The sequence below is a fragment of the Canis lupus genome, chromosome 26 (genome assembly GCF_003254725.2).
Source record: "Canis lupus dingo isolate Sandy chromosome 26, ASM325472v2, whole genome shotgun sequence".
Taxonomy (NCBI): domain Eukaryota; kingdom Metazoa; phylum Chordata; class Mammalia; order Carnivora; family Canidae; genus Canis; species Canis lupus.
In genome coordinates, this window is record NC_064268.1 from 14,377,271 (window position 1) to 14,392,570 (window position 15,300).

A 15,300-nucleotide genomic window follows, 5' to 3' on the forward strand; every position below is an offset into this window, starting at 1 on the left:
TTGAGGCCGCAAGGAGGTTTCAAGGGTGTGCAGCTCTTGGCAGCAGAAAAGCCTGATCACTCAGGGTAGGAAGTGGGAGCCGGTCTCTTTAGAGCGATGGCTCTGATCTTGAGCACATAGAGACTTCCTGGAAGGCTTCTTAAACTCAGAGAGTGGGCCCACCCCCAGACCTTCTGATTAGGAGAGAGGGAATTCTTTATCCTATATTTGTCTTTCTAAAAAGCTCCGAGGTGATGCTAGCCAGGGGTCCACGCTATGAAGCATGGCTTTATTTAAGATTTTATTTATTTATTCATGAGAGACACAGAGAGAGAGGCAGAAACACAGGCAGAGGGAGAAGCAGGCGCCACGCTGGGAGCCCAACACGGGACTCGATCCCGGGTCTCTTGGATGAGGTCCTGGGCTGAAGGCGTCGCTAAACCGCTGAGCCACCCGGGCTGCCCTGAAGCATGGCTTTAAATAATCTGGAGATTCTAGGAAAAGATTGGAGGAGGGAGGTGGGGGCTTGTGGGCTATGGGATCTTCGTCAATTGTTATTGTTAATACTACAAGTCTTTTGCTGGGAGAGAGAAAGTGAGTGTGTGTTTTATAAGATAAAGAGCAAGACAAAGAGAAGAGAGAGTGTGTGATGTAGTGTATATGGAAGAGGCATGTGTGTGTGTGTATGTGTGTGCTGGCCCATAGCAACTTACAGGATATGTTAGTACATAAACAGAATCAAAGCTACAAAAAAAAAAAAATGAAACCGGTTTAATAAGCCAGTGGCTCTCAAAACACAGTGTACCAAATCCTCCAAAACTTAATTAAAAAGACAGAGGCTTTGGCTCATTGATCTAGGAGGGAGCCTAGCTCTTGCATTGTTACCAAGTCCCGCAGGTGAGTCTGGTGTGATCCGGGAAATCCTGCAATGTAGTAGTCTTGCCTACCCACCTCGCCCTGGCGGATGCAGCCCGAGGCAAAGAAGGAAGCCGCTGGGCTAACATCAGATCCATGTCTGCTCAATTCCAGGTCCTGCCAGTCTTGTTCAAGGGCTTCCCTTCCCTGTCTGACCCCAGTTTTCCCACTTGTAATATGGGCACAGTCACAAAAGGAATAACATCACCATGCCCGGCCCGAAGCAAGGCACTTGCTGAAGGCTGGTGGAACCTGTTGCTGTTTTGGTGTCTTTGGGGGGGCTCTGCCTTTATCAACATTAAATAAATACCTCTCAAGGCAGGGAGATGGTTTCAGACATGAGGATCAGCTGTGCCCCGTTTAGCTTCCAGGAAGGGAGCCCCTCGATGGACCCGGTCGTCTCCGCCTGGCCCATGAGCACACTGCATCTTCCTTTCCAGGGACAGGGCTGGGGCGGAAGCTAATAAGTGCACTGGGACATGGTGATAAACCTTTCGGGAAGAATGGGGCGGCTTCTCCCTCCCTTGACCCACCCTTAGTGACAACGAGGGTGGAGCTGCTGGTACAGACGCACCCCCGGCAGAAGGGCGACGGCGCAGGGCCGTCATAACGCAGTGCTTCCCGGGCTGGCCAAGGGCATCGGGACGGGATGAGGGACCAGGCACTGGCGCCTGGTGAAGTCATCGGCACCGACCAGAATGGGAAGTCAGGGCAGATACACTGGCATTTCCCACAAGCCCCCACCTCCCTCCTCCAGATAAACTGCCTCGGCAGCTGTCAAAATACTCTTCCTGGGCCACCACCCTCTATTTTGGGTTTTTCTTTTCTTTCTTTTTTTTTTTTTTGTCCTTTAAGACATTAGTTCCTGACCCTGCTCACAAACCCTCCAAGGGCTACCCTGAGCATAATAAGATCCAGACCTCTCGTCAGGCTTCCAGATCCTACAGCAGAGGGTCTCCCAGGTGCCTCGTAGAGTCTTATGGGGGAAGTTTTGTACTGAAACCTGTGGCCTCTACAGACTAATTAAACCAGAGACTCCCAAGGAGTGGTTCTTGACTGGGGGTGACTTTGCCCCAGGGGATATTTGGCCATCTCTGAAGACATTTTTGGTTCTCACAACTAAGGACTTGGTACTATTGGCATCTGGTGGGTAGGGGGCAGGGATCCTGCTAACCATCCTACAATGCATGGGCCAGACTCCTATAGATGAACAATCTTGCCCCAAATGGGCTGGTGCCAAGCTGATGGGCTGCTGTAGGCATCAGTGCCCAAGTCAACCAGGCTCGAGCACCACTCCCCTCCCCAGTCTAGCCCCTGCTGGCTTCTTTCCTCACCTCCCACCCTCTCGTCCTCACTGACCATGTTCTACCACATGTAAGTTGCTGTAAGTTGCTATGGTCCAAAGCACACCCTGCTCATTCCTACCCCCAGGCCTTTGCATGTGCTACTCCCTCTGCTAGGTGTGCCCTGCCCCATGTCTTCACAGCTGGCTCTTTGCACTCAGGTCTCTGCACGAATGCCACTTCTTCAGAGAGGCTGCCTGGATCCTCCCTCCCATAGTGCACACCTAAAATAACTCCATCCCCAAGTCTCTCTATAGCACTGCTCTGGCTTGGTTCCTTCAATATGCTGGGACCTATTCAAATGGTCTCATTATTACTTAGCACTACTCTGTCTCCCCCACTACAATGACAGCATTCTGAGAACAGGGTCTATGTCTGTCTTGCTCACCGTCATCCCCTGGCATCCAGCAAAGTGCCTGGTACTCAACGTGTTTACTAAGTATCTGATGACTGAATTAATGAATGGACAAGGATTGGGGGAGGCTAGGGTTTTCAAGCTGTTGGAGGATAAAGCTAGCTGTTTTCAAGCATTGCTAGAGACCTTGTGTTCCTGTCCCAGCCCCACTTTCTTCTCCTGGCCTCAGTCTCCATATCTGTAATATGGCCCAGATGAGTTCAATGGGATCAGGCTCCTGCTAATGAAGCCCTCCTGGAGACATCAGTGGTAGTGTTTTGCTTTGGTCTGGTCTCCATGGCACCTAGCTAAGGTAGGTTGGTCCTGGCTCCTGTCACCAGATTAATAACAAATTTCTTCCCACTGAGATCCTAATTATTTTGTAATTTTGTCTGGTCTTTTTTTTTTTTTTCCCAAAAACTTTCCTGTTTTCATTTCCCTCTGCACTAGCTGGTTTACATCGGCATCTGTGCTAAGCACACAGTAGGTACTCACTGGTAATATGCCCCAGGGTATGGTTCCCAGATATTAATCAGATTAGAATGGGCTGGGGAGCTTGGTTAGAAAGTCTTAATCTACAAACAGGCTTAAATCATTAGGTCCAAGGTGATGTGATAAACTAAAAACTGAAGCCCAAAGATATCCAGGTTCTAATCCCTGAAAACCACAAAAGTTATCTCAATATTGCCAAAGGGGGCAGCCCCGGTGGCGCAGCGTTTTAGTGCCGCCTGCAACCTGGGGTGTGATCCTGGAGACCCGGTATCGAGTCCCACATTGGGCTCCCTGCATGGAGCCTGCTTCTCGCTCTGCCTGTGTCTCTACCTCTCTGCCTCTGAATAAAATATATATATATATATATATAGCCAAAGGGACTCTGTAGATGTGATTGAAGTTGAGCATGTTGAAATGGGAGAGGTTTCCAGATGGATAGGTCCAAGATGCAATCACAAGTATCCTTGTAAGAGTGAGATCTGACCACAGAAGGAGGCTATGTGATCATGGAAGCAAGAGGGTATGCCGCTAGCCTTGAAGATAGGATTAAGGGGCCACAAGCCAAAGAATGCAAGGAATGTTCTAGAAGCTGAAAAGACAAGGAAATGTTCTCATTCATAAAGGAGAGCAGCCCTTGGCTGTAGCCCAGTGAGACCTACTCCAGACTTCCAACCTCTAGCACTGCAGAACAATAAATGTGTGTCATATTACCACCCAAGTGTGTGCCCATCACAACATCCCTAGGAAACCAATACAGGAGCACCCAGGTGCCTGCATTTGAACGACCTTCCTCCCTTTGCTGGCTCTGATGCAGGAGATCCAGGTGGACTATATTTCAGGGAGTACCACTCCAGAGCTGTTCCAGGCTGCTTTTCAAACCAGCCCATTCCTAGAGCTTTTTGTCAGAGTTGGAGGGACCCTGCCACAAGCACCCACTTCTGCCTCATTTTGCAGATGGGGACACTGAGGCCTTGGGAACTCTGCAGCAAGGCAGAAGGATGAGAGATGTTTTCATTCAGCTCTGTCGGCTTTAAATTCCACTTGGAGTTTTTAAAATGAACGATTGTGCAGACTGCCAATAGCTTTGCAATAATCTCATAATGACCCAATCGTGAAACGATTTAGCAATCCTGCTGCTAATTGTATTTGTGGATATAGCAATTGGGTAACTAGTTGGTTATTACTCATTCCCCAAGAGCCATACACATCGTATTACAAGGAAGCTAATCTTAGAAATACTTGTTAACTCCGATGATAATTACTAAGTAATTGGCTAGAACACGCCATTGTGAATTTAGTTGGAATATGCCAGGTAATTATCTGGTCTTATGTTCCCTGTAAAATAAATCCAGGGTCCCAAAATTGTTCCAGTTGGTTGGCTATTGTCCAACCATCGACCTCAGCCAGCCAATTATGTGGATGCAGGTGATTAATCAAATTACTCAAATATCAGGTTTCAAACTGAATGTTCAGATAAAAGGCCTGACGGTCAACAAGTGGATGGTGCTACATGGGAGAATGGGGTTCACAGAGCATCCCCCAAGATAAAAAAATAAATAATGATACAATAATATGGAATAAATGCCACTTCTTTGGGGCTCATCTGGCTTCTTCACACAAAATACCAAAACACTTCATACACCAATTACATGTCCCAAAGCTGCAGAGTCTTTATCACGGTGCCAGGAAAAGGCTGTGCTATTTGTGAAATCTGCAGGCAGTTACGGTGCTCGGGGAGTAGGGGGGCAGAGTTTGTACATAATAGAAATTTCAGGCCCCAAATGCAGCTGGCTTACAGGATGAGTGACACATTTTCATAATGACCACTTATTTCTCAAGGGTGGCTGCTAACTGAATCTGTCCACTTCTAATTACCCAGCCCTTGGGAAAGGGGTGAGGGAGGCTTGGGGTACTGCGATCCATCAGTAACACTGAGAAAGTCAGAGGGCGGGAGGCGAGAGGTCCTTAGAAGGGCCAGGCAAAGGACAGGAGATGATGGGATTCAAAGTTCTAGTTTGGGGATGTCAAAAAGAGGGGTTACTGGAAGGTGAGAAGCTGACCGGAGAGAAATTTGGGGTGACAGTCTGGTGGAAGCAGTAGAAAGAAGGCCAGTGAAGGGAGGGGAAAGACCGCCTTCCAACCAGATGTACACATCCCAAAATAAAAGGCTATGCAGGAGGATGATACATTCTGGATAATGAAGAGAGGAGGAAAGGAGCTGTGGCAGGTTGTAGAAGTAGCCACAGGTTGTCCCTCTCCCTGCATCTATGCTCCTGCCACATGACAGCACAAATCCTCCCATGCTGAGGTAAGGTCTGTTTCTCCATGCCTCAAATCTAAGTTGACCATGTGAGTTGGTTTGGCCAACGTTCATTGATCAACACAACATGACAGAGGTGTGAAAGGCACTTGCCCATCAGGGCTCAACCTCTTGCAGCACTTGGAATCCTGAGACCACCACAAGAATGAGCCCAAGCTAGGCTGCTGGGGGATACAAGGCCATGAAGAGGAGAATCAGGGCACCCCAGCTGCCAACCTGCCAACCTGTGGACACAGGAGTAGGGACATCCAAGAATGACCAGCTCCTAGTCTGACCTGCCAGCTAACCACAGACACATCCATGAGCCCAGCTACTGGGCCTGGCTCAGCACAGAACTGTCCACAGAAGAGAGGAAAACTCTCAAGCATTGGGGGTAGCTTGTTACTCAGCACAAGCTTATTGATACACTCACCTCATGAGAACAGCTCAGCCCCTGCATACCATCTGAGCTGGTTATTTGAGAGCCTCTTCTTTTCTGTTCAGGGTTGAGAACTAACATGTTTACCCTCGTTTAGGAAGGATTGAAGGGCCACTTCTCAATCTCCAATCCTTTGAAAACACTCACCATCTGACACATGGATTCCAGTCAATCCATCATCTGCACAGTCAATGCTGACAGACAATAACACACCTTCTTCTGACCCCTGAGATCTTATAAGTGGGCTCAAAGATGCTTTGTATCACAAGGGAACCAAAGACCCACTGGCTCTTCCTGAGCTCACAGCTCCTGCTATGACACCTGTCAAGATGAGAGGCTTGTGTATTTGGGATCTTCTCACTGGAGTTGAGAATGAGAAGGAGAGAGATCCTAGCTGACTCTTGGCATCACAGGCCACACCAAGAATGGCATGAGTATGGCTAGCCCTAATGCAACAGGGGAGCAACAGCCAGAGTTTAAAAACACACCAAAGAATTGAAACCAAAGCTATTTTTTTTTTTCAATGCCCCATGTCACTGAGTGAGGCTAGAGATCAAGTTCTGGAAAGTTGCTATCACCTGACATTTTCTTAATGTCAGTTCTCACTATGTCTCTTGTGCAGCTATAGATCATGGTTGTTGGATATTTAAGATAGCAATGGTAAAGTGCTGCAAATGTTTTCTGCTTCTTGAATGAAAGAAGTCATCATGATCTCAGCCCAGGGTTGGCCAAACTAGGGCCCAAGGGCCAGATCCAGCACATCACCTGCTTTTATAAATAAAGTTTTATTGGCACTCAGCCACATACAATCATTTACATCTTGTCTGTGGCTGCTTTCACATCACAGGACAGAGTTGAGCAGTTGGTACAGAAACTGTATGGCCCATAAAGCTAAAATATTCATTCCTGGGCCCCTTACAGAAAAAATCAGCCAATTCCTGATTGGATCCATTCAGCTCAATTTAAATACGGAGACAGTGAATCTCAGTGATGTTGTTTCACAAATCCTTGGAGTACATGGGGACCAGAACCAACTTTCCTAACCTCCCTTTTATGGTGCCCTTCCTGTGGCACCACTCTGCCAAAGGATTTTGGCATCAAAAGTATTTTCTGGAATGTCAAATCTTAAAACCACACCATTGTAAATGGTAGAGCCAGAAGAAGCGCCATTTACCAGAACAAGGCATTAACCAGAACCCCTGCTTCTCAAGGCCACCAGAGGCAGAGCTCTGGGAATGGATCCATGGGTGGGAAGCCTGGGAAGGACTGACCTGGTGATGATGGCCAGGTGAGGTGGGCTCATGCAGGCGCCCATGAAGAGCACCACGTTCTCATGCCGCGTCTGCCTGTAGGCCATCACCTCTCGCTTGAAGGCCTTTAGCTGTTCCTCGTTGTCCCTCTCGATGTCGATCAGCCGGATGGCCACCTCGCCATGCCAGCGGCCATGGTATACCTGCCCAAAGCGGCCCTTGCCAATGAGCTCGCCGATCTCCAGCTGCTCAAAAGGGATGTCCCACTCCTGCAGGAAGATGCTGGTCTGGCTGGCCTTGCGTGGGAAGCTCCTGGCTGAGAGCAGGGACAGGTTCATCTCCTCAAATTCATCCTCCGACTCCTCGGCCTCATCGTGGCCCTCTTCATTCTGTGGCCGGAAGGGGAGAGTGATCAGAGTGGCTCCTGCCCTGCCTTCCCACAAGGTCCCCCAGATCTGGACATGTCTCTATGTGCGTTTTTGGCCAGTGTGGACATATATCTATTTGCCCAGGTCACTCTTGTCCAGAATCATATAAGGTGGAGCTGAAAGGGAGATCATGGTTATCCAATGCCCTTTTGCTAGGCGAGAAACTGAGGCTCCCAGAGAAGAAATGCTAGAGGACCACCCATGCTGGTTTGCTGGACTTTCCTGGTTTGGGCACTGAATGTCTCCTGGGGGAGGGGACACCTAGCTGGCTCAGTCAGGACAGCATATGACTCTTGATCTCGGGGTTGTAAGTCTGACCCCTATACTGAGTGTAGAGAGTAATGAAAAATGGAAGTTCCCTCTAGAAGCCCCTCGGTCCTGGCAAACAGGGATGGTTGGTCATCCAGGGAGGTTGCCCAGCTCTGCATCGCACAGCCAGACAGAGCTCGGGTTAAGATACAAGTGTCTCAACTCCTAATATCCAATGCTTTCCTATTCTACCATGATGTTTTGACCTGCCTACTCATGCATGTGTAGTGAAGACAACAGGCTGAACTATGGGTGCATCAGGTGTCTGCATGGACATGTGACAACCCTCAATATGCAGTGCCTTTTGCTTCCCCCAAGAAAATTGGAACTGACGAATCAGAAACGGGAACAGGTCAGAGCTACTCTGCACAGGCCAGATGACCAGGCTTCCTCCAAAGCTATGAGGGCAAAGGGTGGGAGGGAGGCTCATAGGATGGGCTTAACAATCAGACAAAATGAGCTGGAATCTGGCCTCTGTGTGACCTTGGGCAAACTGCTTGACTTCTCTGAGATTGCCTTCTCTCATCATAAAGTAGAGCTAATAAAATTTGCCCCCGGGGACGGTGTGAGGTTTGCAATGAAATGAAAGCCTCATAAATCCCTTGCACACATCTGACCACCTGTATCCAACAGCCACTGGGCTTCCTGAGAAAATGCAGATTCCTGGGCCCTCCCCAGAGCTACTGAATCAGAAAAAAAGTAAGGCCAGGGTCAGAACTCTGCATTTTTGTCCCACACTCCTGCACGGTCCAGGGGCCTGTCTTCCCAGAGCGGTGGTTGCAAATGCTCTGCCCCTTGGGTTCTTTGGCTTGAGTGAGGGAACAGCAGGAGCCCCAGCCAGTGGGATTCCCAGAGGCGTGAGTCCTGACAGCAGCCTGAGAAGGTGGCCTCTTGGCTGGCCACAGATCTTCCTGACCCCAAACCTGAGCAACCTGTCCCTCATGGCACACTCTGGAGAAATGACACAGTTTCCGTTGGCTTCCCCCAGGATAATTTTTCAACTAGCGCAGTAACTGCAGAAAGGACTTGATTTTTTTCTGGAAACACTGGTTCTACTCCCTTCGCTTCAGGACACACCATTAGGGCTGAGGAGTCCATGGTTCTTTCCCAGGACACTCCATTTATTCCTCTAGTAGTTTTGGCACATGGGAAGAAGTCCTAGAACATTCTCAAAAGCCTGCCAAGCTCAGTGTTCCCGGAGATTCTACCTCCTCCAGTGTATTCTTTGGAAGGCATTGGGGGCACATCCCCCTTGGTATTCACCTGGCCCTAAGCTGATTTTTCAATGAAGAATGCAAATCTCTTGCCAACTTCTGCACAACTAGCTTTTCCATGATGCACACCATATAATACCCCATTAGGCTTGGTGCTGGGAGGAGCCCCCCACTCGTTAGCTGTCCTGGAGTTAGAACACCCACCAAACAGGGTCCCCCCACCTCCACCTGCCCCCAACCCTCTGCATCATTAAAGTCGGCTGTTAGCTCTCCAAGTCCTGGGCAGCCCCAGGAAAAAGGTGTTTTTCCCTCTCCGAATCTCACCTCTGAGGTTGGCTCCACTTCAATTTGAAGTAATGGATTTCCTTCCAAGCTTTAAAGAAAGAAAAATAAATGTGACCCTCAGGTGAAAAGGTAGGTCTGTGTATTGTTTATCCATGTATGAAGAGTCTGAATGAGAAGCCCTCACCATCAAGGCTTTATCTCAAAATTCACTCCAACACTTGCATCTAAAATAATCCATAACCTCACCATGAAGAAGCAATGACAAGGACACTGCTTTAAAAAGATTTTCTGGACTGCTCAGGGTTCATTTTTATTGCTTTGGTTTCCACTAATCTAGCAGCTTCCTTAGAAATTGGCCTAAATGCCATGGGCAGAAGAATCCTCAGCTCTGGGTGTTTGCTAGGAAAGAATTAATGAGATTGCTAAAGTTCGCTTGGGTTCGGAATCCTATGGAAGAATCTTAGTGTTCGGGATTACAGGTACCTCCTGCTTTCTGAAAGCTGGCATCGCGCCACTTTGCTCTTAGGAAAGATCTACATTGGTGTCTGTTTTGCTAACCAAAAGAAATTTGAAGAGGATTTTGCTTTTATGAAAAAGGGTAAAAAGTGAAATTGCATTCAGCTTATGTTTTGCAGCGAGTCGTTACAGAGGCAGCGTGCATCCAGGGCAGCCTGAGTGGGTGCATCCAAGCTCCTTCCCTAGGAGCGACCCTCAGCATCTCAGCATCCAGCCATCAGAGCTTTTACTTGTGTCTATAAGCATCTGTTTCATCTCCATTTATTCTGTGCATCCATTAGCAAGGTGTGTCCTCAGGTATCAGAAAAGCCAAGAGAGGTATTTTTTTTGGGGGGGGGGTCGGGGGAAACTCCTCAATTTTTTCATATAAATGAGTAATAATTGCTTCTTTGCATCACGCCATTTTGGCTCATGAAAGTTTTCATAGGAATGCTCTACTTTCAGATAGCGGGGGAAAACTGCATGAGACAGGAATGGGGTGAGGCCATCAGAGGGGACACAGAGTTTGAAACTGGCATGGATCCTAACTTTGAAGAATACTATATATCACTACTGAAGGGACTAGAGCAAGTGCAGAGATATTGTGCAGAAAGGCTAAAAATGACAAGGGCCAAAAGTTAGGTACAAATTGAGTAAATGGAGTCTGATGGAAATGCCCCGGAGAGATTACTGGATGTGTTTTGAAAATTCTCCGTGTTTGAGCTAGTTGGCTGTTGCCAATCACATGGAATCAGGATGTGTAGAATGAGAACGAAGCAAAACTGCATTAGACAGGTGTGTATGTGCATGCATGGGTGTGCATGTGTGCACACGCACATATGTGTCCATGCACGAATGTGAGGCAGTCATGAGCTTGCGAGCTGCAGCTGTGCTAAGCGTGGGCACAAGCCAGGTGTGGGTGCTGGGGGACACAATGTGTTTGTGTGTGTGAGTACTAAGTATATGTTGAGTACCATGTGGGTATGATGGGATATGCTCTGTGCAGGGGTTGTTCTGGGTGCATGTGAGTTGGGTGTACCTCCTGGGGATGTTGGAGGCATGCCATATGTTGACAGTGTAGCTGGCTATGTACTGGGGTATGAAGGGAGTATGGGAACACATGGTATGTGATGGGCATGTGGGGTACAGTGTGTGTTAGAGGTGTTTCTGGGGGTGTGCTTTCAGAGGAGAGAGAGAGAGAGAGAGAGTGTGTGTGTGTGTGTGTGTGTAGTGCAGTGGGGAGACAGTAACTGGGCTGCTAAAGGCAAAGAAAAGCTGGACCCAGGGGCAGAAAAGAACCACACCTGCCCCCTTCCTATTTCCCCTGGGCAAGCTCGGCAGATCCCCTTCCCACCCCTCATTTGAAGGGCCACTGCTCTCCTGACTCTGAAACCCAAAAAAACTGCCTACCCTGCAGAAAGAGCCAGTCCACTTGCTGGAGAGGCTCCTGCAGACAGGGATCCTGAGAGGCTGTAAGAATTAAAAGAAAAGGAAAGAAGGGTGGACCGCAAAGTGCTGTTTGCTTTCATACAAATGAGTTATTTACAGTACGGCTGGGGAGGCGGAATGCAACCACACAGTGACAGCTGAAATGCTGGGAACCTGATGACTTGGGGAGATCTGGGTGGAATAATGCAGCTGGAGTCCCTCCTCACGCCCAACAACAGAACAGGGAGCCCTCCTCTGCTTGCATCAAGGCATGATGATGGTAGCCTGGCGATGAAATTATTTCCTTCTGCGAAGAGTTAGTGCCCATCACTTTGTGCATGTTTAAGCAGATCACAGGCATTTCGCTGGCACTCCCCGACTGCCATTTAATAACCTGGGGTTCGTCTTACACAAATTGTAGAATTGGTTTATGTGCAGCCAAGAAATGATCCGGAGCTAGATGTCGGCACAATATCCCCAGCAAATTGCTGCTCTTTTGATTTCACAGATGTACCATTTGGGTCTTTAACAAAATCCATAACACGGGTCAGAAAGGATGGAGTAGTTAGGGGAGCCCAAAGAATAACCAAGTAGGCAAAAATGGGAAGAGTTGGGAAACTGGTTGAATCGAAATCAAGTCCCTAGCATGCCTCACACTCTGGCCACAACCAAAGAAGTTAAGTCAAGGAAAGTGGTTTCACTTGGGTGCAGAGAACAGACCACCTGAAAAGAGAGGATGCTAACAATGCCACATCCTAAGACACTCGTTGCAGTGTTATTTATGACAGTGAAATATGGGAAGATATGAGATCTGGCAATAAGGAAATGTTAAGGACAGTTTTCTACATCAATAATGATATTTTACAGCCATTAAAAACAATATCTATAAAGGGTCTGGAATAATACAAAAAAATGAGATGTTATAGCTTTCCAGGATAACAAGGCAGGCTGGAAACTGCATAGATCATGAATCATATGTATGTAAAACAGGAATAGAAAGAGCACACATCAAAGTTCTAAGAGTGGTACAATTGTGAGTGATTATTTTTCCCTTCTTTTTTTTTTTCTAGAAGAGTCCACATTTTCCAAAATTAGCTTATATTATTCTTATCATGGTATAAACCAGAGGTCAGCAACCTTGGTCTGTAAACAGATAGGAAACATTCTGGACTTTGCAGGCCATCTGGTCTCTGTTGCCACTACTCAGTTCTGCTGTTGTACTTTGTTTTATTTTTATTTTTATTTTTTTTATTGAAGTTCAATTTGCCAACATATAGCATAACACCCAGTGCTCATCCCATCAAGTGCCCCCCTAAGTGCCTGTCACCCAGTCACCCCCACCCCCCACCACCTAGCTTTCTACCACCCCTTGTTCATTTCCTAGAGTTAGGAGTCTCTCATGTTCTGTCTCCCTCTCTGATATTTCCCACTCATTTTCTCTCCTTTCCCCTTTATTGCCTTTCACTATTTTTTATATTCCCCAAATGAATGAGACCATATAATGTTTGTCCTTCTCTGATTGACTTATTTCACTCAGCATAATACCCTCTAGTTCCATCCACATCAAAGCAAATGCTGGGTATTTGTCGTTTCTAATGGCTGAGGAATACTCCATCGTATACATAGACCACAGCTTCCTTATCCAGTCATCTTTCGATGGACACCGAGGCTCCTTCCATAGTTTGGATATTGTGGACTTTGAAACCCATGATAGACAGTATGTCGTAGCAAATGCACATGGCTGTGTTCCAATAAAACTTTATTTAATAAAAAACAGGTGGCAAACTGGATTTGTCCCATAGTCTATAGTTTGCTGATCCCTAGCATAATCCTAAATCATGCTTTTTATGCTTGCACAATTTGTGCAAGATGAACCCCAATTATGCTTTTTAAAGTGGGGGGGGCAATGATGTAGAATAACTGTTCTTTCATTAAGCTCTAACTATTGCAGAAAATTATCTTCCTGATTATAGAAGAGCCTGGGCATCCTAAGGAAATGTCCAGCCCCTGGAAATCAGACTTGACAAGCAGGGCCAGGACATGAAGCAGAGCTGACTTACCCCAGTATCCCACCCATCAATTTCAGGAAAAGAAAGACAGAAGACAGTGACCCTGACTGGGCTGAAGGCCCAGGACAGGGGAGGGAGGTCTCCATTCCACTTACATTGGATTCGAGGTCACTGGATGCAGGATGACCTGGGGTGCCCGGGTCGGCGTCTCTGGCACCGGCACAACATCTGAGAGGCAGACATGAGACAGTCAGAAACCCAACGTGGGGTCCACAGCATCCCCCAAGAACCTGGTTCCTGGGAGACGGAGTAGCTAGTAATTTTGCAAAACATCACAGGTCCTTGGGGCTGGCCATCCCCTTTCCCTTCCTCCATCGCTTGAACTTTTCCTGCTCAGACACAGCAGGGTTCTAAGATGACACAAAACACCCCCCTGTTGACTACAGGGTGGCCAGCACCCTCAGCCTCTGACCGGAAGCACCCTGGTCACCTCCAAATCACCCCCTACTCCTGAGTTCTCTTCAGGATGGTGAGGCCACTTGGTTTTATGGCCCCCGGTGCCCCACTCAGGCCCTCTGACTACCTCTCCCTTACCCCCTCTCTCCCTCTGCACCCCTCCTCACCCTGGCCCGTCCCTCTACTGCTGACCACCTTCTCAGGCCTTTCTGTTTGCCTTGGGATCTCCCAACCTCTCCTCTTCCACCTCCACGTCCCACTATGATCCTGGGGATCTGGTGGTTCCACTGCCACCCTCTCTCTGAGCTTGACCACCCCGAGAGCCTTGCCTTCATCCATTCCAGCAACACATGTCCCTCAGCAGGCTTGCTCAGGACTCACCTGGGAAGATGAACTGCTGCTTGTATTTGTAGTAGTGGGATGCTTGCAAAACAATGAAAACAGCAAAGTCAGCGCTGCCCTGGGGGCTGTCCCTTCAAATAACAAATCTGGTCCCACAGCAATCATGTGAGTTCCCTGCCCACCCTTGAGGGTTTCCAGATCTCTGCAGACACCCTAAATGACAAGGGACTGGGAGGATGTATAAAGGAACCAGAGCTCTATACATCCAATGCCAACCCTCCCACTTGAAGCCCCCTGAAAACAGAGCATCTCAACTCGGAGGGTCACCCAGAGCACAGTCCCATTTTTGTTAACTGCATAGGGACACACACACACACACACACACACACACACACACACACAGAAAAAGTCTGTGATTTGCCAGAGTGATTACAGAGGCTTTCAAAAAATCCTTTCTAACACAATGAAATATTCTCATGTCTGTGAAGATGTCTACTATCAAAAAGACAAGAGAGAAGTGCCAGCGAGTGTGGAGAAAGTGTGTAGGGCATGGTTGGTGGGAATGCAAACCGGTACAGCCACTGTGGAGAACAGTTTGGAGGGTCCTCAAACAATTAAAATCATTATGTGTTGTGTGCCTTAAACTTATACAATGTTATATGTCAAGTATATTTCAATAAAATTAGAAAAAATATGCATTTCCTGTGTCTTCCAAATTTTCTGCCTTGAGCATCATATTAGCTTTCCTGCTGCTGGTGTAACGAATTGCCACATACTTGGTAGCTTAAAACAACTTCTTATAGTTCTAGAGATCACAAGTATGGAATAAGTCACAAGGGGCTAAAATCAAGGTGGCAGCAGGGCTGGTTCTTTCTGGAAGCTCCAGAGGAGAATCTGCTCCTTGTCTTTTCCAGCTGCTAAAGCCTACATTTCTTGGCCCAGAGTCCATCACTCCAGTCCCTGCTTTCGTCCTGACATCACCTCCTGCTGTCTCTGGCCTTCTTGGCTCCCTCTTGTAAGGACCCCTATGGTTACATTTAGGATCCATCTGGATAATCCAGGGGAATCTCCCCACCTAAGGATCCTTAACTTAATCACATCTGCAAAGTAAAGTCACAGATAAAGTAACATATTCACAGATTCTGGGATTAGAGCCTAGCCATCTTTGGGGTACCGTGATCCTGCCTACCACGAGCATGAGTTGGTCTCTATATTTAGGGACA

General features: G+C 47.7%; 1 protein-coding gene across 15 annotated transcripts in view; it reads right to left on the bottom strand.

The window, feature by feature from the left end:
• Positions 1-15,300, bottom strand: part of KSR2 (kinase suppressor of ras 2) — a 442,470-nt gene that overhangs the window by 53,421 nt on the left and 373,749 nt on the right. For all 15 annotated transcript variants that reach the window (XR_007406266.1, XM_049102042.1, XM_049102049.1 and 12 more), the window contains 4 exons: positions 14,117-14,158; positions 13,435-13,507; positions 9,387-9,435; positions 7,133-7,500 (listed from right to left, as the gene is read on the bottom strand). Coding sequence is in view for 14 of the 15 variants with exons in the window: in XM_049102042.1 (XP_048957999.1) it covers positions 7,133-7,500; positions 9,387-9,435; positions 13,435-13,507; positions 14,117-14,158 (532 nt within the window). In the remaining variant the exon portion in view is untranslated. The remainder of the gene's footprint in view (positions 1-7,132; positions 7,501-9,386; positions 9,436-13,434; positions 13,508-14,116; positions 14,159-15,300) is intronic.